The following is a 27,107-nucleotide window of genomic DNA, read 5'->3' as shown; positions in this document are numbered from 1 at the left end:
GGGTGAAGCATCAAACTCCTCAACCTTGCACACGGAGTCTAGAGGGAGAACTTCATAAAGAAATTCAAATCGTGGCAGATCGAAATCTAGAATGGGAAAGAAAGATTTTACCTGTTATAATTGTGGCAATAATGGTCACTTTAAAAGAGATTGTCGAGCACTGAAGAAAGATATCGGCGCACAGGAAACCAACATGACAGAGGAGACAGGTGATGTCGTGATTCTAAGAGTCAACAGTGCGATTGAATCATAGATCTTGGATTCATATGCATCTTTCCACTCCACCTCATGCTAAGAAATCGTGGAGAACAATGTCAGTGGTGATTTTGGGAAGGTTCATCTAGCCGATGATGAAACCTTGAAGATCGTCAAAAAAGGAGACATCCGATTAAAGTTGCCAAACCAGACCACCTGGAAGCTGAAAGAAGTGAAACATATTTCTGGCCTCAAAAGAAATTTTATTTTGTTTAACAACTTGATGGGGAAGGATATAATACAACCTTTTCAGGTTGTGAATGAATATTACCAAAGGAGCAATCGTCATTACTCGTGGTAAGAAGACTGATACTCTCTATGTAACCTCAAATTTAGAGAATATCATTGCAGTAGCAGATGCTGATGAAAAATCAAACCTATGGCACCAAAGGATTGGCCATATGAGCGAGAAAGGGATGAAGACGTTTTTGTCAAAAGGGAAGCTGCCGGATCTAAAGAGTGTAGATATAAGACTATGCAAGGATTGCATCTTTGGCAAACAAAAGAAAGTCAGTTTTGCAAAGATTGGCAAGACACCCAAGGCTGAAAAGTTAGAGTTGGTTCATACTGGTGTATGGAGACCATCTCCAGTTCCATCTCTTGCAGGCTCACTATATTATGTCACCTTCATCGATGATTCTACAAGGAATGCGTGGGTTTATTTTCTGAAGAAGAAATCAGAAGTCTTTGATACCTTCAGAAATTGGAAGGCCATGTGGAAAATGACACTGGTTTGAAAGTCAAGCGGTTGAGGTCTGATAATGGAGGAGAGTACAGAAATAGTAGATTAAGAGATTTCTGCGCAAACAATGGGATAAAGATGGAGACAACAGTTCCCATGACACCGCAGCAGAATGGCGTAGCAGAGTGCATTAACAGAACTCAAAATGAACATGCCAGAAGCATGAGGATACATGTCGGATTGCCCAAATTGCTATGTGTTGAAGCTATCAACACTGCAGCTTACCTGATCAACCGTGAGTTCTCATTTCTTTTTGATGAAAGAATACCAGAGGAAGTTTGGAGTAGAAAAGAAATAAACCTTTCACACTTAAGATTGTTTGGTTGTTTTTCTTATGTACACATAAATTCTACTGAAAGAAGTAAACTTGATGCTAAGTCCAACAAATACATCTTTGTTGGTTATGGTGGTGATGAGTTCAGTTACTGATTTTGAGACTACGAAAATCGAAAGATCATCAAAAACAGAGATGTCATTTTCAATGAGAATGTGATATACAAAGACATGTCAACCATAAAATCAAGTAGCTCCAATACCGAAACTGAAACAAAGGAATTTGCTGAGTTTGAGGAGATTTATGGAAATGATGTTCAGATCAATCCTGAAGCAGTTCAAGAAGAACCAGACACACCAGAACTGAGACGCTCCTCCAAAATTCCTAAACCAACCCAACTTTATTCGCCTTCTTTGCACTACTTGTTGCTGACTGACAATGGTGAACCAGAGTGCTATAATGAAGCAATACAGGTGGAGGATTCAGTCAAGTGGGAGTCTTTCATGAAAGATGAGATGGACTCGCTTATGTCAAATCAGACGTGAGAATTAGTTGAATTACTACCAGGAAAGAAAGCGCTCCATAACAAGTAGATTTACAAGATCAAAGAAGAGCACAATGAGAGCAAACGCTACAAAACAATATTGGTTGTCAAAGGTGTTCAGCAAAAAGAATGTATTGACTACAATGAAAATTTCTCTCCAGTCGTGAAACTGTCTACAATCAGACTAGTGTTGAAAATTGTAGCTGCAGAGAATCTACATCTTGAGCAGTTAGATGAGAAGACAACTTTCCTTCATGGTGATTTGAAGGAATATATCTATATGAGGCAGCCAGAAGGCTTCATAAAGGCAGACAAGAAAAATCTGGTATGCAAGTTGAAAAAGACGTTGTATGGTTTAAAACAAGCTCCTAGACAGTGGTACAAGAAGTTCGATAGTTTCATGAGTAGCAGTGGTTTTACCAGATGCCAAGCAGATCATTGTTGCTACATCAAGAGGTTCGAAAATAACTTCATTATTTTATTATTGTACGTTGATGACATGCTCGTTGCAGGCTCAGACATACAAGAGATTATAAACTTGAAGCAAAAATTATCAAAGCAGTTTGCAATGAAAGATCTAGGCCCTGCAAAGCATATTCTTGGGATGAGGATTAAGAGAAACACAAAGTCGGGGACTTTGATGTTATCACAGGATGAGTACATCAACAAAGTACTCTCCAGGTCCAACATGCAAGATGCTAAACCGGTAAGTACACCTTTAGGTGTTCATTTTAGACTCTCCAAAGAACAGTCACCAAAGACGGAGGAAGAACGTGCACACATGGTGAAGGCACCGTATGCCTCAGTAATTGGAAGTCTGATGTATGTCATGGTTTGTATTAGACCAGATATTGCTCATGCAGTAGGAGCTGTTAGCAGGTACATTAATAATTCGGGCAAGGTACATTGGGAAGCAGTCAAACGGATCATCAGATATCTGCGGGGTACCACAAACAAAACACTTTGTTTTGAAGGTGGAGATACAATACTGACATACTATATAGATGTTGACTTAGCCGGAAATATTGATATTAGAATGAGCACTACATGGTATGTCTATACTCTAGGAGGTACTGCAGTGAGTTGGGTTTCTCAACTACAGAAAATAGTTGCTCTCTCCACAACAGAAGCAGAATATGTCGCTGTTACAGAAGCCAGCAAGGAGATGGTTTGACTCCAAAGTTTCTTGGAATAGTTAGGCAAGAAATAATAAAACAATGTCTTGTATTGAAAAATAGTCAAAGTGTTATCTATCTAGCGAATAATCCGTCTTTTCATTCCAGGACAAAGCACATACAATTGCGATATCATTTTATCCGGTCTCTTCTAGAAGATGGGATTTTGAAACTTTAAAAGATTAGTGGAGCTCAAAATCCGACAGACATGTTGACAAAGATGGTGACCACAGACAAACTGAAGTTGTGTTCAGCTTCAGTTGACATGCTATAATAACAATACTAGAAATGTTGTTGCATTGATCAAGGTGTGAAGACATATTAAACTCAGTCTTCAAGTGAGAGATTGTTGGAAAATGTCAAAATTGATGGGACTTGATATATAAGCTATTATTCATGTCTGTTGCACAAGAAACGAAGAGTTGGGTTATATATGTCTTTCAGTTTTCTCAATGTCCACACACTTCTAGTTTTGCCTAGTGTTCACGTATATTATTGTGTCCTAGTCATGTTTTACAAGTGCATGTGTTAACAATCTATTTATTATATATATAATGGTATTTATGTATTGATATCGTATTTAGTTATATTTTTGGAAATATTCTTCTTTTATTGACAATTTTTTCGATCATTAAGATCTCTTTTGTAGAGATTCTCCCATAAAATAATTTTTTCGTATCGTCATAAACTCTAAACAAGGTTATTAAAGGACATCGAGAGATATATTGATATCAAATCTTTTAGCAATGGGAGGTTATATTTAAATATCATGTCAGTCTACAAATAATAACTACAATTTTAAGTATAAGAGCAACACGTATGAGAGGTCATATTCCTATGTCAGGCAAGCGAGAACATCTTTCTCGTCTCCTTCTTCCTCTTGGCTCCCTCCAGAAACAATAATTTTAAATACTAAATTTTTATTAATGTGAATGATTATAATATAATATTTATTTATAATATTTTTTAATTATTAACAACACATATTATAAATATAATTATTTAAACTTAAGATTTTTAAAAAGAATAATATTTTTTAACTACTAAGATTATTTGATCTAAAACCTTAAATCTTAAATCTTCTAAATTTAAAACATACATAAACCTTAATTTTTAAACGATGAATCTAAAACATAAACCATAAATAAGATCTATAAACTCTAAAATAAATAACAGTGATTAAATTAAAGTTTATTAGATAATTTTAATAAGCATGCGTTTTCTTTTAGTGTACGTTTGATTCACGGAATGTAAGATTACCAGTGGGAATAGGATTACCGGCGGGAATAAGATTATTGAGAATGTTGTATTTTGTGTTTGGTTCGTTTAACAGGAATGTAAGATTACAGTGTTTTGTTAAAGGAATAAAAGATTATTTGAACGTATATTTTACCAAACTGTCATTATTATATATTTATTTTTTTAACAAGTTAAATTCTACTATAATATTACTATAATTAATTTATATATTTTCTTTAAAAATTTTAAATTCATAAAATTTATATAATTTTGTTGAATTATGTTTCGATATAACAAATTTAAAGGCAAAATGTTTTTGGATTTAAATTGAATTTATTCAAAGTTTTAAAAAGGTTTCAAAAATAATTTAAAGTTCATTAAATTCATATTTGAGCAAAAATGCTAAAGGGTGTCAAAGTGCATCCATGCACTCCTGCAGTACATCCATGCACCTGCTACTAGTGCATCGATGCACCATGCGGTGCATCCATGCACTCCATTTCGAATGCACTTAGTGCATCGATGCACCCTGCTGTGCATACATGCACGAAGGCTGCAACATCTAGTTTATTTGAATTTAATGAAGGGGTATCGATGCACCATGATAGTGCACCGATGCACCATGTTATGGGCAACCTTTTTAAGTAGAAAAATTATCCCCAAACGGCTCCGAAACATCCCCAACGGTTATATACGACATCAAACACATTCCAAGCCATAAATACAAGCTAAGGACACTTGAAGAAGTAAGAGAACAACTATCCAAGCAATCAAACACAAGAGAAGAGTTTTTCATTCTTATTTCATCTTTCTCTTGTAAATATTTTGTTATTGTGAGCTCAATTTTGTAAACACCTACCTTAAAGAATTTTTCTTGTTTACTTATTTTATACTTTTGTAAATGGGAAATGTTCTAGCTTATCCCGTGTAAAAGCTAGGGAAATGTTCTAGTTTAGCCCGGAAAAATCGGGGAGTTGTAAGGTTATCTCTTTGTCCTCAAAAGAAAGAACAAATTAGTGAATTTGTTGGAAAATCCTTGGAGAGGAGCTAAGGTAGTGGACATAGACTTTGGTTTAGAAAGTCGAATCACTCTAAATCGTTGTGCAATTTTCTATCTTTCAATCTCCTTACTCCCTAAACTCAAAAACATTCCGACCCCTCTTTACAAACCGTTCCGGTTGTCGAATCGAGCTTCCGAAAATCCCAACAAATATTTTACAAAATTGAAAAGATAAATAGGTTAAATGAAAGGATAAAACTTTTTTTAACTCCTGAACTTCATATAAAATTCTAATTATGGATTTTTTGTTGTAAATCTAAAATAGTTTAAGGATGAATTTGTAATTTAACATTTATATAATTTTTATTATTCAATGACAGAAGAAGGATATTTTTGGAAAAACAATTAAGGGCATTTTAGTCCAAAACGCCAGTAATCCAACAATACCTAAGTGAAGGGGTAATCACATTCTTGGTAATATACCCCCAAAATACCACTGTTGAAAATAAAAGATTACTAAAGAATATGATTACTGACCAACCAAACGGGAGAATGACATTTCATTCCCCTAATAATCTCATATTACGTGAACTAAACACACCCTAATGTTGAGAAGATGCCATGCAGAAATGTTGATATTAGGGGAAGAAAGGGGCAGGCATTAAAGTTGATTAATATCAGAAACTGGCAACTTTAAGGGCACATGTATGATCTTAATAAATTCAAACTTTTTAATGGTAGGACATCTTGCTGTATATATACACATACACCATGGGGCCTCGAGCATAGAACATGGGTTTTGTTTCCCCCCATGTTAAACCTTTGGATATCTCTCTCTCTTACGGCCGAACTCCCACCAAGAACTGAAGAAACTTTGGTCAAAAGAGGGGGCACATCTTGACGACAGTCTAAAATATAAATTGTTTATCAACGTTAAAAAGTTGTAATAGAAAATGTTATCAAAAGCATAGGTTAGATATAATAAAGTTTTAAACTGAATCGATAGAAGGTTACATTTTAAATCAATCAAATGGATTAATAAATGATTAAATTGGTAAATAAATTTCGATAAAATATCATATTAACTAAAAGATGAACGATAATGACATTATTTATATACTTCCAAATAATTTTTGGGTAAACTACACGTTTAATATTTAAATATTTTTTTTCCGTTTCGATACTCAAAACTTTATTTTTTTTCCAAATTTATATATTGTTTAGCTTATATTTCAAATTGGTTATGTGTGGTTAAAAAATTAACAGAACTATTGATTTAACATTTTTTTTATTTTTTTCAATGATGACGTGACATTACCTTATAATACACATTTATATCACCATTAAATTATTAACAACGAGGTACCAAAATGAAACCTAAGCAAAACATTAGATATGATTTAGAAACAAAAAAAATTAGGTATTAAAACAGAAAAAATATTTTATATATTAAACGTGTAGTTTACACATTTATCATTGATAAGTATAAGCTCCCTTGGCGAATGTGAGAAAACTAAATGCACCCTTGTTCACCAACAAAACGTTTTAGAGAAGAAGCGACTTGTCCAAGTTTGAATTTGATTGAACCAAAAGGAAAAGAAAAAGAAAGAAAAAAAGATGAAGCGATTACTTATTATTACTAGTATTGACAACCGAATGATTCGATAAAAAAAGCGGGAAAATTCAAATTTCTCTTTATTCAAATTTCTTCTTCTACTTTCTCTCTTACTTACGTATTTTATATATTTTTTTTCTTTTAATAAGTCACAAATTCCCAATCAAATCACTCTCTTTCAAGGTATGCCGAATTGTTTTTTCTTTTTAGATTTTATTTTTATTATGCAAGATTATATGTATAACCGTCGCATGTTTATCTCTCTTTTTATTTGTTTCCTTTCAATTGTTTCGTTTATGGCAGATCGAGTATTGAAATCGAAGTTTGATCTCTAACAGAGCAAGAACATTAGTTTTTATTTTAGGAAAACCGAAGAAAATGGGTCAAATTCAATATTCTGAGAAATACTTCGATGATACTTATGAATACAGGTAATACTTCATTTCCTTTATTTATTTTTTTACTGCTTCTCAACTCATGTTCTATTTTCAGAACTAGGTTATGGATTTCTTATTCTTTTTGAATTACTTCCGATTTCATTTTTTTCAATTTTCTTGTGTTTTTTATCGTACAGGCATGTTCTTCTTCCTTCCGAAGTGGCCAAACTTCTCCCCAAGAATCGCCTCCTTTCTGAAGTATGTTTGTTTGTTGTTCTTAGGGTTTTACTGAAATGCTCATCTTTTATTCAATTTCGCTTTTGATTAGTTTCAAAAATTGAATGCGGTACTTGTTTAATTTAATAATTCCCATGAATTGTGAAACAAAAATAAATAATTATTAATAATCATAATTATCAGTTCTGATTTGATTGTTCATCAATGATGATAAATGATAATAGCTGGCTCTCTATATAAAAAACAATAATTCATTTTACTACTGTGAGTAATGTTGCGCTGACGGAAAGCATGGTCCTTCCTACACTTGCTCACATGTATTATAAGCTTCAGATTTCTTAGTTTGTGATGCTTGTCGTATGATTTGCAGTATAATTATATCACCTGGCCTAGTTTTGAATTATGGTTTGAATGAGTAAACAATGATGCTATAGTGCATCGATGCACTGCTATAGTAATTTTCGTAAAACGTTCATAAAACTCGTAAAAATTTAACCGTTCATTACTATATATTTACCATGTACATATATACTTAAAAACATTACAAAATTCAATCATATAATTTTACAAAACCGATTAGAGCATATCGGATTCAAATATTTATTTACATGCCAACCACTATCATTATTACAAAATACATACTATTCAATTATTTTATGATCTGATCTTTGGAAAGGAGAACTGACCTTTCTTGCCTAGCTTTTATCATTCTTCCTCTTTTCGGAACCTACATATGAAACAATCACACGCTAAGTCTATGACTTAGTGAGACATATAAACATATAATAAAAACCATAAAACATTTCATATATTAAAATGCATACATGCACATATACCATCATTCTCGAAATCTCTATTTATCATATGATCTTGTATTTATCATTTATGTATATCATATAACACATTTATCATATCGCAAAGAAACACACATAACATCATATAATTATGCAATTACATTTGATAATCTTTTATAAGTCCATGTACATTACTGAGAACTTAAGGTATGTGAGTACATTGAGGTTTTGTACAATTATGTTGTCACCATAACTCGTATAAATGTCCCGAAAGACCAGTCCATAGATTCCGAAGAACCTAAGTAATTAGTCCATATGTCCCGAAGAACATAGGTAAACAATCCATATATCCCGAAGAACATAGGTAAACCCTCGACCCTTGGCATGCCAACTTTACCCCTAGCTCTCATATCACATAACATAGGATTTATCATTTATAACAGTTCATATTACTTAATTATATCCTTTCTCTTATAAGCACATCTTTTCTTTTCAGTCACGTATCACATGTACGTGTAATCATTAATCTTATAATCACATGTTCCTTCTCTTCTGTCACATACCACATGTATGTGTAAACATATATCTAATATCATATAACACGCATCACAAATGCATGTATTCACATAAATCATTTCATATGGCTTTTATTATTTCTCATTTGTTCATGTAACCTTGCATGTCATATCAAGTAACATATATCATATGTTGTATTTTCACGTAAGCATGTAAATCGTGTAACATATAATAACATATATCTATTTCTATGTACTAATGCACACATAGTAATCACATAACATTTTATAAATTACTTCTTACCATAGTAACTCCATCATTGGCTCATCGCAAGCCAATGCTTGATCAATCACATAAGTACAATTTAAATTGCACTCACCTTAGCCTTGCTTTGATTCGATCCTAATTCTTTGATTGTTCCTGAACTTGTTTAGGCTCAATATCTACAAAACATAAATTTCGAGACGATTTTCAGAAGCCTAAACATTATAACTTGGTATTAATAACTTGGGCTAATTTGATAAACCAAAAATTTACTTTTCCTTTAGGAGTGTACTGATGCACTATGTATGCATCGGTACCCAAAATAACTTTGAAATTTCCATGCATCGATGCACATTCAAAAATTGTCTTAGTGTATCGGTACACACTTATAGTGCAACGATGCACCTGCCCATAATAGACTATTTCATCCGAAAATCATTAACACTTCACCTAAATTTTCATGTATAAAATCTTTATTATACTACTAAATTCATCTATAACAATTTTAACCAATTCCTATCATTCCAACATCTTATAATCTTCCATAATTCATCTAAATTCTTAAGGCTAAGAATCATACCAAATTTTTCATGTTATCCAAACTTAATTCTAACACTTATAACTTTTTATTCTCATAGATGACAAGTCAAATTCATCTTTCAAATTCATTTAAACCTTCTTAATCAAAATTTACTTAAAAATCCATTTTCTTTAATCTGTCATAACTCCTTTATCTTTTGATTTTAAGATAACTTAAACTTTTCTTAAGCTTAGTTATCATCTAATGATCAAAACACAACCCTTAAATCAACAAATAATCAACAAATTAGAAAATTTACCTTTGCAAGCTTGGCTCTCTCTTTCTCTCGTATATGAAGAAGAAGAAGATGAAGTGGAGAAAATATCTCCTCGTCCTTATCTCCGCCTACATATATATCATTTTTTTAAAGTCAAATGACACTTTTTCCCTTTCATTCTTTTAATAATTACTAACAATTTCCAGGAAATATCTTCACATAAATCATTGAACTATTCAACTATCCTATCTTTATCACCAAATTCTAAAATTTTACAATTTAGTTACTAACCCGGTATTGAGGATGTTACACCTTGAAGCAAGTTGTATTGATGCTGTTATCTCCAATAGATTTTGGCTATCCCTTTATATTTTTTTTATAGAATGAGTGGCGTGCAATCGGAGTACAGCAGAGTCGTGGATGGGTTCATTATGCTATTCATCGTCCCGAACCACACATCATGCTTTTCAGGAGGCCTCTTAATTATCAGCAGCAGCAAGAGAATCTGACTCTTGCCAAGTAATTACATCAGCTTTTCAGTATTAAAGAAGTTGGTTGAAAATTTCTCCTCTGCTTAAACAGTACGGGTGTTATGGAAATCAAGGATTGTATTTCTATTGTAGTTCACTATTGGGGAGAATTCCGTGTTTAGGCTTTGCTTCTTTCTTTCCTGATGACCTAATCTCATTGGCACTCTACATTAGATATAAAATTAAGATGCTTCAGATGGCATGGATGAAACATTTCCTAGAATTTTGGTTGATTTCTTCAATTCCATCTCTATTGTGGAAATTCCGAGTAGCTTATTAGTTTTTAATAATTTTTTAAGATGTTTGGTATAATCGTGGATTATTACTTTTTTATTTGTAAATTGTTGTTCAGAAATTTAGACTTCAAAATCTCGTAACATATTATTTTGATATATATATTTTTAAATTTATTAATTTATGTATATATATTATGTTATAGGTAAAATTTCTAGTAACCTTAAAGCAAATTATTTTAAGACGCTCGATTCAAGTGAAATTTTATCGAGTATTGAGCTGAGTCAAACACGAGCTAAATAGTTTTTGAGTCAAATCAAACACTGCTTAGCTCGTGATAGACTTGCTTAATAAACACCTCTACTTGTATGTATTATATTGTTTAAAATTCAAAACCAAGGAAGAAATCACAAGCTACAGTACATAAAATTCTCACTTCTGAAAGTTCCTGTGGTTTGCCCTTGGAACAGGCAAAACCTGAATAAGAATTAAAGTATATAATTTTACAAAATTAGGTTAACACAAGTTGAAAGTTTGAAACTTTGGATTGAAAATTGTAAACTTGGACTTATGGGCTACTGCATAATTAATCATTGTAAACATTGCTTGATATTCTATATCTGTTCCTCGTTTTGCAGTTCAAACATCCATGGCCATAAAAAACAATGGATAAAAGAGAGTAAGAAGCTAACTATACCCCATTTGCAGACCCAGTTTCCCCCATTACCTCCATAATCTGCTGCTGTATTAACTCAGCTTTCCTAGCCACCAATTTAGCTTCTTCAACCTTGAGAAAAACCCATTCTTGATCCATCTTCCTCAACTTATCCTCTCCCATTCCCATCATCTTCTCTTTCCAAACCTCATTCCCAGGCAAAACCCTCGAAAACTCAGCCACCAGGTAACGGAAATTCGCCAAATTCTTAACCCCGTCTTCCTTTTCACTTCCCATTTCATTCTTCTTCTTTCTGGGTATTGTCTTCTTGCCCCAGATTCTTTTAGAAAGCTTGAATATCCTTCGGTCGTGGTGGGTTCTTACCAGAGACTTGTTTCTTGCATGCTTGTGGTACTTGTCTCGCAGTCTACGGAGCTTGTCGTTGATTTGGGAAGGGGAGAACTTGTCGTTGAGACGCTTGATGATGCGATTGATTGTTGGGGTGCCCACGGTTGTGATTGGCGGAGAAATGGATTTGGTGGCTCTGACTAAACATTTGAGGATCTGGATTTCGTCGGATTCGCTGAAAACTCGAGAGGATCGGCCGTTTGGAGTGGTGGTGGTGGGAGGAGGGGGAGTTGACATTGATGAGTAACGAGTTCCTTTTCGTTTGTTAAAATCGAAAATAAAAATGGATTAGATGGATGAGAAACTAATTTGTTAAAATGAAAGATTAAAGAGAAAAATCCCTAGAAATTGCAAATCCCTAAATGTTAGACTAAAATCCTTTTCTGATGTTAAGATTGAAAATTGAATTGTAGTTGATCGAAAATTTACTTCTTAAACCGTTGGGTTGCTAGGCCTAGATGGACATTAAGTGTGCGCAAGCACTACATCCATTGGATCAATTACTTAGGAACTTGGGTAGACATGATTCCTTGGTGTATATATATATTGAATAATCTGAATGATTATAATACATTATTTATTTAAAATCTTTTTTAATTATTAATAACACATTATAAATACAATTGTTAGAATAATATATATATATATATATATATTTTAAAACCACTTGATGAATTTTTCTACTGATAATTAATTTATCTATGGATGATTTTAGAAATCATCTTTGAGTAATTGATACTTATAGGTGAACTGTGATTCCAATTGGACTCCGTGAGCGTAACCGGAAATCCGAGACTATTAGTATGCTATTACTAATTTTTCCAAATAACAAGTATTAATTTCATGTTTAATAATTTAGATCAATATCTGACTAGAGCTTTCATTTTGATTTACACACCTTGCAGACACAACTACTTAAAATTAAAATTCCAAATTTCTAACATTTATTACTGAAACCATTTGATGGGTTATGCTAAATTTAATATATTAAATAATAAGATTTGTGTGCATTAATATGTAACGAAAAATATAAAACTAATTAGTATTTCTATTTGATATGGAAAATACTTGGATTTTGAGAAGTTTATTTCGGGTGAATTGAAGGAATAATAATGTGGTTTTGAACACCAAAATATACAATTTAGCCACAACTTTATTTCTCTGTATATATCGATTTCGTGAGTGTAAGTAAATCATAAGTAAAACATAAAATCTATTTAACTCACATTTAAATGAATAAACAAATAAATTGTCAACATAGAAATGGCTGGAATTAGATACTTGACTTGCGCCCCTAATTTTCCTATATCTTGGGCAACTGACTTTCCCTCCCTCATTTCAGTGCTACAAACCCAGAAAAAGAGAGAATGTTTTCTTTTCATCTTTTTCATGTACCAAAGAAACCCTTTACTGTACATTCTTAGGAGGAAACACTTGCTGCTGACTCCCCAGTTTCAGCAACACTCAAATGTAATAACAACACTTAATAGTGTTATTCATCTTGTGATTTACCGATCAATCGTATAGCTGGCACTGGCTTCTGAAGAACTGATGTACCCTGGAAGATCATCATTTGGTAGTCCCTTTTATACTTGTTTAGCTGTTGCAACATTACATAAAACGTTATGTTACGATACATCCGTATAACAGATCTCATTCATTTAGTCTAGCATTCAAGAGACATGGTTAGGAAATGGATATTACCTCTTCCTGGGTTATCTTTCCGAATCTGAATTTCTTTGTCCAAATGGATTCTGCCTCATCAGCTGCCGGAAGCACAAGCATTTTCACTCTTAGGAACCCAAGCAGCTTCTCGATGCAATTGAAAAGGCATTGGAAATAACCCTGCAATGTTCATATCTTTTAGTTGGACTGCATCGTGTCTCCTAATCGAAATGAAGAACGATGAGAGGAAATGTTTTTTTTTTCTTTCAGAAAGTAGCATGTCACCTGTCCTTGACTGTCGGTACTTGTTGCAACCAAGGGAATTTCAGCCAATTCTTGCCCGAAAATCCGGAAGATACCAGCTGACACAACCACTTGACTGCAAGACACGAATAAAGAATCATGTCAATCAGATACACCCAAATTATAGAAGATTACAATGGAAATTGAACTCAACCAGAAAACTAGAAGAAAAAAACAAGTCTCACTTGACAGTTAATATTGCACAGTACATGCCGCCAAAATCTTGTCCCTTGAAAGTTCTCCTGCAAAACCAATTATGCCTCGTTCGGTTACATAAATATTAATGTAAGTTTAATTATAACAGAAGCATAAACAGTTTTTCATAACATAGAGAATAGTTGGTACAATTTAAACTTGAAATTAGAAGGATAAGTATAAACTCAAGAAAAAAATAAAACCTCTTCAAAATAAGCAAAATATTTTCTCATTCTTCGTTCAAATCAAGTCATTAGTGGCTAAAGTGTACTTAACTTATTCAATAACTTATCCAAAGCATTAATGAATATTATTCACACTGCATAATCAGCATGCTAAACAAAGATACGCATAAATGATGAGTATTGCTTACCCATAAACCATTGATGGGATGAGATCCCCTTTACTTGATCCAGAGTCACTTATAGGATCAAAGCGCTCCTAATAAACCACAAAAGTAACATCATAAATCGATTATTATGCTATTCCTACAGCTTTAGGTTCACATCAAAGACCCAAATCAACATGAACTACAAAGAAGAAGCCTTGTGCGTTAAATGCACTGAGGCAACTACAAAACTTAAAGTTTACATGACGGCTAAACAGGCTTTAACAAGCTGGTCATTCATCTAGTTAGATAACGTTACATACTATGAAAGATCAGCAATGAATTTGTTAGAGGTCTAAGCAGGAAACAATATACATGGAATATCGTGACAGCCTTTGAAAGTGTTACTCTAGTGTCATCAGAAGGCATTTTCCCACTGAGAACCCTCCATCTTATATCGAGTTTGGCCTTGCTCTCCAAACTACTTTCTCCATGCTTCTTCCTCACAACATGCAGAGATGAATCAGGAAGCTTCTCTTCTCCACGAACTATCAATTTCTGTAAAGCAGTATGAATTCTATTGCAGTCCACACAACAAAACCAATTTCCTTTCGGCAACTCCTGATAAGATCGTGGTGTCACTACTAATTCATAAACAGAGGGAAATAGAAAAACTATGCGTTATTTATAACAGAAGAAAAAATAGGCACCTTAAGATCATCCATGTTATGCTCCCTCAGACAACCCACATGATACTCTCTCTCACACTGAAAGAAAATGAACACAGATCATTCAGTGTCAATTACAGCAGACAACCTAAGCACAAACAGAACCCAAAAGATACCTGATCACAAAGTATAACAGTGCGAGGACCAAACCCTGACTTGCTAAAAGCATGACCTCTGCAAATATCAACAGTATGTTAACACGAGAAAATAAAGTTCAAAGTAGTGAGAGAGAGAGAGAGTGGCAACAATAATCAAGCCTCAACATGAGTGCAGCACACAGAATGATGGGATCGGACATTTGTCAATTTACAAATAAAGAACAAGTTTTTGGATCATATAGGTAAGAGTTTCTCGCTGCTACAAATTCTGAATAAATCAAATCAGAGATTTCTGTTGTCTAGAATATTTTAAATCTAGATCATAATGTTAGATTTAAAAATGTTCAACACTTTTACCCGGGTAATTGGATATATTTTCAGACATAAATGTTATAATAAGACTTAGCACTATTTAAGGCAAGTGGAAGAGGAGGGAGTTTAGAGGATGAAGATTAATTCAAACCAACATAGAAGTATCCCAACCTGCATAGCACACAGACACTAGGAACTTCTGCCTCTGGAGTTTGAATAATACGAATACATCTCTTGGTTATCTGTTCTATTGGATCAATTCCAGCAACTCTTCCTGCAGCAACAGCATTGGCATTATGCTGCACAAACTTTTCCCTTTCGAAGGTATTCTGGCAATACCTACAGTGCCAAGTACCAGTTGGAATGCGCGGTAGGTATATACACTCTGCAGTCAGCCAGTAAAAAGAGCATGAGCCCAACAGGAATTTGTACTGATAACAAACAAGTGACAGATATTTCCAATCTGTTTGTGTATGGAGAAAACATGAAAACTGCACTTCCAAAATTCCATTGGTTTAAAATATGAAATGTGTAAAGAAATTATGAACAATGCTGTAAAATTCACAAACCACAGTCTGAATGACCCAAGCATAAGGAAAGTATAAACATGTAAAAGTTCCAAAATGGGTACAAGATGGTAACTAACTCTCAACTCTCCTAATTAAGTTCAGTTGCAAGTAAAGGTGATCGGTAAGGGGAAAAAAGTTCTGAAATAAGCAAGTTTTGTTCACACATATATAACTCCCCAGAATTATTGCATCCAAAAATATTCAATTTCACTTTGCAATATCATAAACCACATAGGTGCTTAAACAATTGGGAGATGACATTAGAAAAAACGTTTGCCTTCACTTATGAAATGCATTGCGGCCAACCAAGAGCAAAAGTCGAAGTTCTCAACTTGAGTCAAAAGATTATATATAAGACTAGTTATAATTTCCTGTCGTTTGGAAGTTCATAAGATGAGAGTTACTTTCTTTACTGACATTGCTAAAATGCATCCAGCGTATCAATTTTCATACAAACAAGTGAATCCTGAAAAGTTGCCAATGAAGAGAATACCCAAGAATAAAGTTGAAAACTAACCTATGTGAAAAGCCCTCGGACATGTATCACAACACAATAGACCCCCTCCATCCAAACATATGCTACATAGATCATCATTCTCGTATGTAGAGAACTTCCGATTTTTTGATAGGGATATCGACAATTCATGGAGAGATACCCCATTTGATGTGTAAATGTTTTGAAAACTGTAAACAGATGAAATGTCAAAAGAACACTATGTTTATAGATACATACACCAAGTGCACCAAGTCATTATTATACCAATTACAAGATAAAATATGACCAAAAATAACGAGGCTTTGACAACCAAGTCCAAGCAGAAACTTACGGCTTGCGACGACTTGCAAAACCAGCATGAGCTTCAAACTGTGAGGGGCTTATCTGCTCATTAAAAAAAATCAGAGAATTTAAGAAGCAACACATTCATAGCGGAAAGAGAAAAAAAGGTACCTCTGAATTGCAGCAAGTGCATAATATTCCAAATCCCCTTTTATAACCAACAAGCAATTTCTGCAACACATCAAATAACCACTAAGTAGGCATAGTTGAAATAGATATTTTTACGTTCAACTAACCTTCCCACGAACAAAATACCCTAGTTCAGTTCCATCTGGCAACCCATCTTCCTCAAATACCAATTTATGCATCCTCAGATCCCTTCAAAAGCAGTATCAAAGAGATTAATTTGTTATACAGTATCAACAGAAAGACCATGCCAAAAGTGACTACCTTAAGTATAATAAACACAGTGAATATCAAATGGGTAAACAGAATACATAAACACAAAACTACACCTACTTTCTAGTTACTCTTCCCTGACTCTTAGCTTGTGACGAACTACATTTTGAAGTACTCATAGGAGACTTTGGAACCACAGTTGGCTTGGGTGATCTGAAATAAAGCAAATAGAAACAAAAATAAAATCAATGGGCGAATTAGTAAAACTTTAACAGAAACATCTTAATTCAATCCTGCAGATCAGAGAAGAGTAATAGCAAGCGAGTAAATGCAATGCGGAGACTATCTCTGTGCTTTTACTCTAAAAGTTAGCATACAAATTCGATAAGAAGAAAATATAAGTACTAGTAAACATTCAGACAAAATTGCTACACACACACAACTCTCGCAAATTTGATGAAAATTGAGACCAAATTTTTCATCTGCTGATAGAACTGTCTATGGCTCAGCCAAGGGTTAAAAAGATATTGTCATATGCCACAAAAACTGTACAAGACAAATCCCCAATGGATGATGAAATTGGAAGGTTTATTTTTGTCTCCACTTCCAAACTCAAAGATGAACCAAAAATACACTAGTGTCCAACCGTACCTATCACTAGCATCAGCCACCTTGGTCGCATCAGCCACTACAGTTGAGCTATCTTGAGACTCTTTCATATCCAGACATGAATTACAGAGAACCATAGCTTTACCAGAATCAGCTCTAATAATAGACTCTGAAAAAATAGAAGAAAAAATTTAAATGTCCGGACAAATTCCAGTAAGAAATGAGGAAAAAAAGTACAGATAAAAGGAAAAAAAACCAACCTCTGCAGTTCAAACAAAAGCGGGGTTTCTTCATGGAAGAACCTATCACCATTCTCAGGGTGTTCTCCAACATGCTCAATGAACTCTCCCTGCATGCGTTCATTACATCACGGAGGGTTTTCCCATTCTCCAGGTAAATATACTCTTCTGCAGGCTTGTTCAAGCTACCCGCATGGATCTCATATAAGATAGGGGTAATAACCTAAATCAACAAAAAAGCACACATATAGGTATTTGCAAATTTGCAAAATAGGTTATCATAAAAAGACACAAAACTTTAGTAAAATAATAAGCACTTACTTTAGCCCCCTTGCATGCATTGCAAAAACACAATATCCCAGAGCCTTTGATTATTCCTCGAAGCCCATTACTCCCTGAAGCTCTTGTAATCTGAAAGAATAAAAACATTCAGAAATCAAAATTTTGAATTGGAAGAGCAGGGCATTAAAAAATATCAACTACATTTTTTTTCCGCAGACATACCTTCGAGCTTCGAGCATACCTCACTTTTAGTCCCTTGAGCAAACCTGAATCCAAAAGATCTTTTATCTCTGTCGGGAAATCTCTTACAAGCTTAGTTGAGACAATTGTTTCCTGCGTCATTGGAGAATCCACACCCCCAACTTTGATATCACCATCACCACTTCTGGCATCACTCACATTGACAACAACAGCATCTGTTGCAGCAGTTTCCTTCACTGTCTCCTCCGACGCTTTCAGCAAGGAACGAGTAAACCTCCTTGCAGGCTTCTCGTCCTTCACCACTTCCTCTATCTTACTATCACCCTTGCAATTAACCAAATCCGGCACCCCTAAATTCCCTTTGCATGGTTCACTTTCTATCACCATAACCTCCTTTAACTTTTCTTCTTCAACATTATTGATTGCATTTTCCAGTTCACTTTCTTTCTCTCCAATGTCAGCATCCATCTCTTCCTCCTGTTTCTCTTCTAACAAGTCCATTACAGCCATTTGGGGTTCACTTTTATCTTTAACTTCCTTGAAACCCTCATCTTCGGACATTGGTTCAATAACCCGATCTTTAACTTCCTCATCCTTTTCCAAACCGACCCTCTTCAACTCCTCGTCTTCACAACCAACCACGTCTCTCTTTGGATCTTCCACATCGCTTTTCGCCTCTTCCTCACTCATCAAATCAACAGATTCCTCCAAAACTCTCAAAGGTTTCTCCAAATCAGTCTTCTCTTTTTCATCCTTGACTTCTTTCTTCAATTTCTTGTTGCTCCTGGTACCCGGACTCCACACCTGTCCTCCATTCTGGGCCTTCCCAGAACGAGTACGACCCAAAGACCCACAGATCTCAGCTTGAACCTTCAAAGCAAACTCGAATTCACGCTTCAGACCCGCCCTTACCCGAGATAGAACCAAGAAATCCCCAGTCTCCGTACCGTTTGCCATTCAATTTAAACCAAAAAAAGAACAAAATCCCGGATCAAAACAAGGACCCTAGAGAGACTATGTTCCTGGAAACAAATCAAACCCGATTTTAAAATACATTCATGATCATTTAATGGCTTTCTGGAATACGCAAAGATAAAGTAAAAAGAAGAAGGAAATTAGGGCTTCCGTTTGACCGAATTAAGGAAGAAAGATTCGGTTTTGTTTGACGAGAGGGAAAACAAAACAAAAATAGGAAAATAATGAGCGAAGGGAAAGGAAGAATAAATACACACAACCTTTGTATTACACGAATGACGAAACTAGCCCTCTCTCGTCGACGTCGTTTTATATATTTGTCCAAGTGGTTCGTAACTAATTCTTGTTAATTTCATATGGTCCCCATACTTTTTGGTTTTGCTTTGAAAAACCCTTCTATTTGGACTTTTTCAAAGCCCTTCTATTTGGACTTCTTAAATTTCATCTAAATCAAGTAATCAACCCTAGTATCTTATTTTTTAAAGAGAAAATCGCCTCAGTGACCAAAAATGCCTTATAATATACGATTTTAACCAACTTTTTTTGGATTTGCCAAAATGACCAACAAAATCGCAACGCGAAATAAAAATCGCAACGCGATCCCCAGAATCGCAAATCAGTTTCCAAAATCGCAACGCGATTCTTGACAATCGCAATGCGATAGTACAAATTCGCATTGCGATTTTCCAGAATCGCAACGCGAATATGAAAATCGCAACGCGAACACATAAATCGCAACGCGTATCCGTAAATCGCAACGTGTATCCGTAAATCGCAACGCGTATCCGTAAATCGCAATGCGTATCCGTATATCGCAACGCGTATCCGTAAATCGCAACGACAATACGTAAAATCGCAACGCGTATCCGTAAATCGCAACACGATTTTTAAAGCGCCATTATAATCGCTACGCGTATTTTATTTTCAAATTACAAAAACGAATATTAAGACAAAATCCCGTAATCGCAACTCATAACCTAAAACCTAAAATCACAACTCAGTCCCATCTCCATCTCTCACTCTCTACGGCGAAATCCGTCCCCATCTTCGAAGATTTCCGTCCCCATCTCCGGCGAAATCCCTCACAACCATTCACGGTCAGAAATCCCTCACAATATTCAGAAATGGAAAATCAACCTCCGAGGGTTAGTTTTTTTAATTATTTTTATTTTGAAAATTTTGCATTATTGTAGGTTTTTCATATTGAAACTGATGATAAGTTTACTGGTCATTTCAATAATAGATTAACCATTTCACTTAGATTTCATTTCGCGTTACGATTCTCTCGTTGCGATTTTCATTTCGCGTTGCTATTCTCTCGTTGCGATTTTCAAGTTAGTATTTGTCTTTGTCTTTGTTCTGTCTTTTGGTTGAAGTAATGCAATCCATTCAAGTTTCAATTTACAGAAGAGTCGCAACGAGATAAATGAAAATCGCAACGTGAAAATGACTATCTGCAACGAGAAAAATGAAAATCGCAACGCGAAATGAAAATCGCAACGCGAAACCAAAATCGCATTGCGATTTTCATTTCGCGTTGCGATTCTCTCGTTGCGATTTTCATTTCGCGTTGCGATTCTCTCGTTGCGATTTTCATTTCTCTCGTTGCGACAGTCATTCTCTCGTTGCGATTTTCATTTCAACCAAAAGACAAAACAGTGTTACAAATTTTAGTTTCAAGAATAAACTACTACTTTTTATGTTTATTGTTTTTGGTATATCTTCACAGTGTAGTTTTTGGTATATCTAACTTGGTATGTTTATTGTTTTTGTAGAAATTTTTTTCGGCTTCATTGACATTAAGGAATAAAGTTAGCCTAGCCACTACAATTGCTTCGAAGCTTTCACCTGCATAAAGACAATTGTTTGAGGAAACCTGCTTCGGGCCATGGCTGAGAGTACAGCATCCGGGTGGAGATGCTAATTTGACCCATTTGTGGCTTCAGACCATGATATCAAATCTACCCGACAGTATACAACGTGGTGAGGAAGAGATATGGTTTCATTTTCCACCAGCGTATACTTGTTTTGGGCGGAAGGAGTTCTGCTTAATCACTGGTCTACGATTCGGACATGATGATGTAGGCCGGTACACTCGTCATATCGCCCGCCCATCATGGTTATCCCGGGTTTTTCTGGATGAGTCAATGGAGAAGCCGAACCTACACGTCGACGACCTGAAGAAATTGTTTAATAAGAAAGCTGGTTTCACTCGGATGGATGACGTCGATGTTGTCCGAGTATGCCTTCTACTACTTGTGTATGCCGGCTTTTTAGGCAGAGAGGCCAGACAACCTATTCCTCGGGAGCTAATAATATTGGTAGAGGACCTGAATGCATGGAATTTGTTTCCGTGGGGTTCGTATATATGGAAAGCTACCTGGACTAAGTTGTCTACTGCCTTTGATGACCGCAAAAGTTTGCGTGGCGATGGGTCGAAATACACTTTGTCAGGCTTTGTTTGGGCCTTTAAGGTAAGAATTTCTATATAATGTTTCTAAAATTATAATTAATTATTTAACAATTACTAATTTTGTTATTATATTGTTTGTAGATTTGGATATTCGAGGCTTTCCCCAGCATGCGTACATATGCAATAAAAACGTCAAATGATATTCCCAGGGCTATTTCCTGGAAGAGGAAAAATCTGTTGGATTGGGAAGACTTAATACCATATGCGACAATAAATAATGTAAGTTAACACAAATACTTTTATAATATATAAACAAGTTATTAATAGTAGACGTTTAACTTTGTTTGAGTTTTTATATTGTTAGGAGGCCAACATTCCATTACAAAGACTGACACCCACGGAGGAAAAGCTTGCCACTGATTGGTGGCAAGCTAGTCAGAGTTTTTTTGATGGCACGGATGATGAGCAGCATCCACTTCCTCCAATTCGAGAGCCATCACCTCACCCAGAGCCATCACCCGATCGACCCGACTATACACCTCTAGAACGAGAGCCATCACCTATCCCGTCACATCATCGAGCCTCTTCTCCACCATCACCTCATGATAGGCGACCGGTAAAGAGGCCACGACATTTATCTCCTTGTTCTCCACCTCCACGGGATGAGTTACGTGATGAGGTCAATGCCTTGCGTGAGGAGATCGGTACTCTACGCGATAACGATGGTGCATGGCGTGTGGAGGTGTCAACTTTACGTGGTGAGGTTGCCGCTCTACGTGAGATGATAGTATCGTTGCAGAATGAGGTTCATACTCTACGCAACGAGGTAAGTTTAAGATTTTCCATATTTAACTTAATGATAAATTTACTCGTAATTTCACTTAGATTAGCCATTTATCTTAGATTGCTTAGTAAATTTATTCGGTTGCTGCCAATTCTGCTAAACTGTGTATTCTTTAACACTGTGAAATAGTATTTGTCTTTGTTTTGTCTTTTGGTTGAAAGTAAATTTGTTTGGTTGCTGCCAATTCTGCTAAACTGTGTATTCTTTAACACTGTGAAATAGTATTTGTCTTTGTTTTGTCTTTTGGTTGAAAGTAAATTTGTTCGGTTGCTGCCAATTCTGCTAAATTGTGTATTCTTTAACACTGTGAAATAGTATTTGTCTTTGTTTTGTCTTTTGGTTGAAAGTAAATTTGTTCGGTTGCTGCCAATTCTGCTAAATTGTGTATTCTTTAACACTGTGAAATAGTATTTGTCTTTGTTTTGTCTTTTGGTTGAAAGTAAATTTGTTCGGTTGCTGCCAATTCTGCTAAACTAATACCCTGAAGTCAGAATTTGTCTTTGTTTTGTCTATTGGTTGAAGTAATGCAATCCATTCAAGTTTCAATTTGCAGAAGAAGAAATAGTTTACTTTCGTAACACGAAACTTAAAATCGCAACGAGAGAATCGCAACGCGAAATGAAAATCGCAACGACAGAATCGCAACGCGAAACCAAAATCGCATTGCAATTTTCATTTCGCGTTGTGATTCTCTCGTTGCGATTTTCATTTCGCATTGCGATTCTGTCGTTGCGATTTTGGTTTCGCGTTGCGATTTTGGTTTCTCGTTGCGATTCTCATTTCGCGTTGCGATTTTAAGTTTCGTGTTGCGAAAGTAAACTATTTCTTCTTCTGCAAATTGAAACTTGAATGGATTGCATTACTTCAACCAATAGACAAAACAAAGACAAATACTAACTTCAGGGTATTAGTTTGAAACATATTTTTCTTTGTTATCTGATGCATTTTGTGAACTATGATAGAATAATGACTTGGGTGAATACAATGCAAGTTTGAAACATATTTGTCTTTGTTTTCACTGTTTAAATATCATGTCTGTTTATTTACTGATTTTTGTATTTAATTATTTAGCGGCCCGATAGAGTGGATGCTTTACGTCGGGTTATGCTTGCACGACGGAGTTCACGCATCAGACAGCGTGCACGTGCTATTAAGTCTCCGTACACCCCAATAGTGCGAAGACACCGCAAGAAGAAGCCCGACTCGCCTGTCATCCCTCAAGAGTCCACTCCTATCGTTGAAGAGGCCCCCCTATCATTCCTCGAGAGTCCCCTCCCACCGTTCAAGAGGCCACTGTCATCATTGAAGAGGTCCCTCCCACCATTCAAGAGCCCGATTCACATGGCGTCATATGTAGGCTTCTTGAGAAACCCTCTGACGTGCCGGACATGATGGATTCAAGTTGGCTCTCGTATGAGTTACCGGCCAGTACCATACCGGTATCTGAAGAGGAGAGGAAACAACTACCGGACACAATTCTGGATAACACCCTTTGGGCTAAGACCGCAGTTGATTTTTATCTACATGAGCGGAGCCAGGGGTGTTTCACTGACATATGCAAGCTCACCGATGATATCTATTTGTTGCTTGATCGGTCTTGGTGGGGCGTATTATTAGGGGTCGAAGACAATGGCTATTTCGATGGGGGGGGTAAGTCTTATATTTTCTTATATTTCAATTTGATTAATTTTTTTTAAATTTATGTAAGTCACTAATATATGTCTTTTTTGTAAAACAGCATATCGATGCGTGGGTGACACGTCTTCTAATAATAAGAAAACTTAAGAAAAATAAAAATATACGATATACAATTATGCCGACGTCTTTTAACGCCGTTCACTTGAAAAATGCACGAGATGAATCATTTGATTTGGGCAATGGACAAGCTAAACTTTATCCTGCATGGTGGGAGGTCGATAAGGTTAGTATTTATTTTAGATTGAGTTTAAAGGTTTTATGAAATAAGTGCGCAAATGAATGAATTATTACTTATGATTGCAGGTGTTTATCCCTGTTTTGGAACGTAAACATTGGATTCTCGTCGAGCTTCAGCTCCCATCCCTTAAGACAATAGTGTATGACAGCATGATAAATTACATATCATTGGCTGATTTAAGAGATATTATTAAGGGATGGAGCTCTCATTTGGCTAAATTCTTGGATGCGATCAATTATTGGACTCGTTCTGGAAACAAGAAGCCAAAGAAGCTCAATATTACAGTTATTAGAGACGAGACCGCGCCACAACAAACGGGAGGAGCCAGAGGAGATTGTGGTCCTCTCGTATGCTTGGCGTTGGAGCGTTTGACGATGGGAAGCACCAAGTATCTACCTCCCACCGATAGAGATAGAGCTGCAGTAGGCTTGTGGTTTCGGCATTATATGACTAAATCGATATATACGAGACGCTGCCTACCTGCATCCGCGTTATAAAAATGTCCATAAACAATTGGTAAGTTTATAGACTTTTGGTTTGAAAATGTTTGGTTTAGTACCTAGAATACAATAATTTGCTGTTTGTAGGTTTTAGATTTGTAGAAAGTGTTGTTTGAGCAAATGTTTGGTTTCTGCAGGTTAATCTCAGAAGTGAACTGCGTGAAAATGATGTATGGCTGCAAAAGTTGATTCAATAGTTTAATTGATTGTTTTTTGATTGTTTAATTGATTTGTAAAAGTTGATTTAATAGTAGATGATTGGAAATAAGAATTATTGCTTATTTTTTGATTGTTTAATTGATTTGTAAAAGATGATTTGTAAAAGATGATTTGTAAAAGTTGATTTGTGTAATTGATGCGAACATAATTCTTATTTTTGCTTGTTTAATTGATTGAAATGTAATGGTTGATTTTGTTGATTTCAATCTGCATTATGTTGAAATGAAAATCGCAATGCGAAATGAAAATCGCAACGAGAGAATCGCAATGCGAAATGAAAATCGCAATGCGGAAATGAAAATCGCAACGAGAGAATCGCAATGCGATTTTCATTTCGCATTGCGATTTTCATTTCGCATTGCGATTCTCTCGTTGCGATTTTCATTTCGCATTGCGATTTTCATTTCGCATTGCGATTCTCTCGTTGCGATTTTCATTTCGCATTGAGATTTTCATTTCCGCATTGCGATTCTCTCGTTGCGATTTTCATTTCGCATTGCGATTTTCATTTCGCATTGCGATTTTCATTTCCGCATTGCGATTTTCTTGTTGGGATTTTCATTTCGCATTGCGATTCTCTCGTTGCGATTGTAATTTCCGTGTTGCGATAGTCAAATGCATGCCTAATAAGTGATAACAACTGAATAACAAGAGTTGGTTAAGTCAAAATGGTTGGCTTGAGTCATTAATTCAACTGAAAATGTTAAAAGTTCACACATAAAATCCACATAATACAACGTTTGCATTTAAAAATCACCTAAGTTAACAGTCCCAAAAGGTGAAGCCAATTGTGATTGGGATTTTAAAGATGATTGCCTTTTGCTTGACACCATATGAGCTTTGGATTTTGATGAGGATCCATATTTTGGTAGAGGAAAAGATGATTTTGATGGCACTGGTGATCCACATGTCAACTTTGTATGACCACTTTCCTTGCACCGACTACATGTCGATCTCTTCTTCTCTTCACCCTTAGACGCTATACGATCGTGACTTTTTGGTCGGCCAGGTAGCCTTCTGTCCATGGCTGGTGGCAAAACTGTTTGTAAGTCATCTGGTATGTCCCACTCAGAAGGATGTGGAATAGGGTAGACAATCTCGGCATAAGTCTGTCGATAAACTTCTATAGTGTAGCAATCCATAGCGTATGCGCTTGAATCATCTTGGTTTAAATGAAGAGCAACTTTTATAACATGGCCACACGTATAACCAGATGTTTGCCATTTCATACAACTACACGTCTTTGCATTTAGATCGACTAGCCCATTTAAGTTATTATCCAGTACTTGAAACAAAGTGTTTGAACATGGTTCAACTCTCCATGACGTTGACTTCACAACACGTTTCGTTATCTTTTTTTCAGTCCATGGTGTAACACAATGTTCCAATGTTCCTGTAAATTTAAATAAACAATACTTAGTAAAATATATAAATATGATAAGTTACGAATTCAAAGAAATAATACCTGTATGGTTTCTTTTCTTGTAGTACCACTGTTGAATAGAGGCTCGAAAAAACTCCATTAACATAGTAATGGGTAATTTCCGGGAATGACGACTTAGAGCGTTGATTGATTCTGCACTATTAGACGTCATGAAACCATATCTTGCTCCAAGTTGATGTACTCTTGACCATCTTTCAAACCCGACATCTTCTAGTGTTTGAGCACACTGAGGCAAAACACGTCTTAAACAATTTATATGCTTATTGAAATCCACTTCCCGATAAGCTTTTACAGCCTTCCAGTATGTCCATTTGTGCTTTTTTATACCAGCAGACCTTGATTTTAGATTTCTATACAAATGAACACCACAAAGTCCATGAAAAGCATCTGGGAAACACCTTCTAACAGCGTTGT

At 35.4% G+C, this 27,107-nt stretch overlaps 3 protein-coding genes across 3 annotated transcripts; 1 reads left to right on the top strand and 2 right to left on the bottom strand.

Moving 5' to 3' along the window:
* Window positions 1-7,163: 7,163 nt before the first annotated feature.
* LOC120150474 (cyclin-dependent kinases regulatory subunit 1-like) lies at window positions 7,164-10,535 on the top strand. Its single transcript, XM_039163165.1, has 3 exons — window positions 7,164-7,275; window positions 7,419-7,479; window positions 10,212-10,535. The coding sequence occupies exons 1-3, from the start codon at window positions 7,223-7,225 to the stop codon at window positions 10,350-10,352; spliced, it is 255 nt and encodes an 84-aa protein (XP_039019096.1). The 5' UTR covers window positions 7,164-7,222; the 3' UTR covers window positions 10,353-10,535.
* A 637-nt stretch (window positions 10,536-11,172) lies between these two features.
* LOC120150473 (probable transcription factor At1g61730) lies at window positions 11,173-12,051 on the bottom strand. Its single transcript, XM_039163164.1, has one exon. The coding sequence runs from the start codon at window positions 11,891-11,893 to the stop codon at window positions 11,285-11,287; it is 609 nt and encodes a 202-aa protein (XP_039019095.1). The 5' UTR covers window positions 11,894-12,051; the 3' UTR covers window positions 11,173-11,284.
* Window positions 12,052-13,037: 986 nt separating this feature from the next.
* Window positions 13,038-19,525, bottom strand: LOC120150472. Its single transcript, XM_039163163.1, has 18 exons — window positions 18,384-19,525; window positions 18,201-18,290; window positions 17,901-18,102; window positions 17,683-17,809; window positions 17,152-17,244; window positions 16,929-17,010; window positions 16,804-16,863; window positions 16,682-16,734; window positions 16,372-16,538; window positions 15,457-15,670; window positions 14,992-15,049; window positions 14,858-14,914; window positions 14,523-14,768; window positions 14,193-14,260; window positions 13,810-13,866; window positions 13,607-13,700; window positions 13,361-13,501; window positions 13,038-13,256 (listed from the first exon to the last, which is right to left on the bottom strand). Exons 1-18 carry the CDS (start codon window positions 19,317-19,319, stop codon window positions 13,149-13,151), a joined length of 2,853 nt encoding a protein of 950 aa, XP_039019094.1. The 5' UTR covers window positions 19,320-19,525; the 3' UTR covers window positions 13,038-13,148.
* Between the last annotated feature and the right edge of the window lie 7,582 nt (window positions 19,526-27,107).

This window comes from Hibiscus syriacus, unplaced genomic scaffold (genome assembly GCF_006381635.1).
Source record: "Hibiscus syriacus cultivar Baekdansim isolate YM2019G1 unplaced genomic scaffold, ASM638163v2 tig00111022_pilon, whole genome shotgun sequence".
NCBI classification, from domain to species: domain Eukaryota; kingdom Viridiplantae; phylum Streptophyta; class Magnoliopsida; order Malvales; family Malvaceae; genus Hibiscus; species Hibiscus syriacus.
Note: the sequence above shows the minus strand (reverse complement) of the source record. Positions and strands in the feature narration are given on the sequence as shown.

What these genes read in the sequence shown, in the direction of transcription:
- LOC120150474 (XM_039163165.1), top strand. Translation starts at nt 7,223, where the DNA reads ATGGGTCAAATTCAATATTCTGAGAAATACTTCGATGATACTTATGAA. An exon ending in GATGATACTTATGAATACAG is followed by an intron (nt 7,276 to 7,418) that starts GTAATACTTCAT and finishes TTTATCGTACAG; the next exon opens with GCATGTTCTTCTTCCTTCCG. An exon ending in AGAATCGCCTCCTTTCTGAA is followed by an intron (nt 7,480 to 10,211) that starts GTATGTTTGTTT and finishes TTTTTTTTATAG; the next exon opens with AATGAGTGGCGTGCAATCGG.
- LOC120150473 (XM_039163164.1), bottom strand. Translation starts at nt 11,893, where the DNA reads ATGTCAACTCCCCCTCCTCCCACCACCACCACTCCAAACGGCCGATCC.
- LOC120150472 (XM_039163163.1), bottom strand. Translation starts at nt 19,319, where the DNA reads ATGGCAAACGGTACGGAGACTGGGGATTTCTTGGTTCTATCTCGGGTA. An exon ending in TTTGCAAGTCGTCGCAAGCC is followed by an intron (nt 16,539 to 16,681) that starts GTAAGTTTCTGC and finishes ATCTGTTTACAG; the next exon opens with TTTTCAAAACATTTACACAT. An exon ending in AGGCTGTCACGATATTCCAT is followed by an intron (nt 14,261 to 14,522) that starts GTATATTGTTTC and finishes GTGGTTTATTAG; the next exon opens with GAGCGCTTTGATCCTATAAG.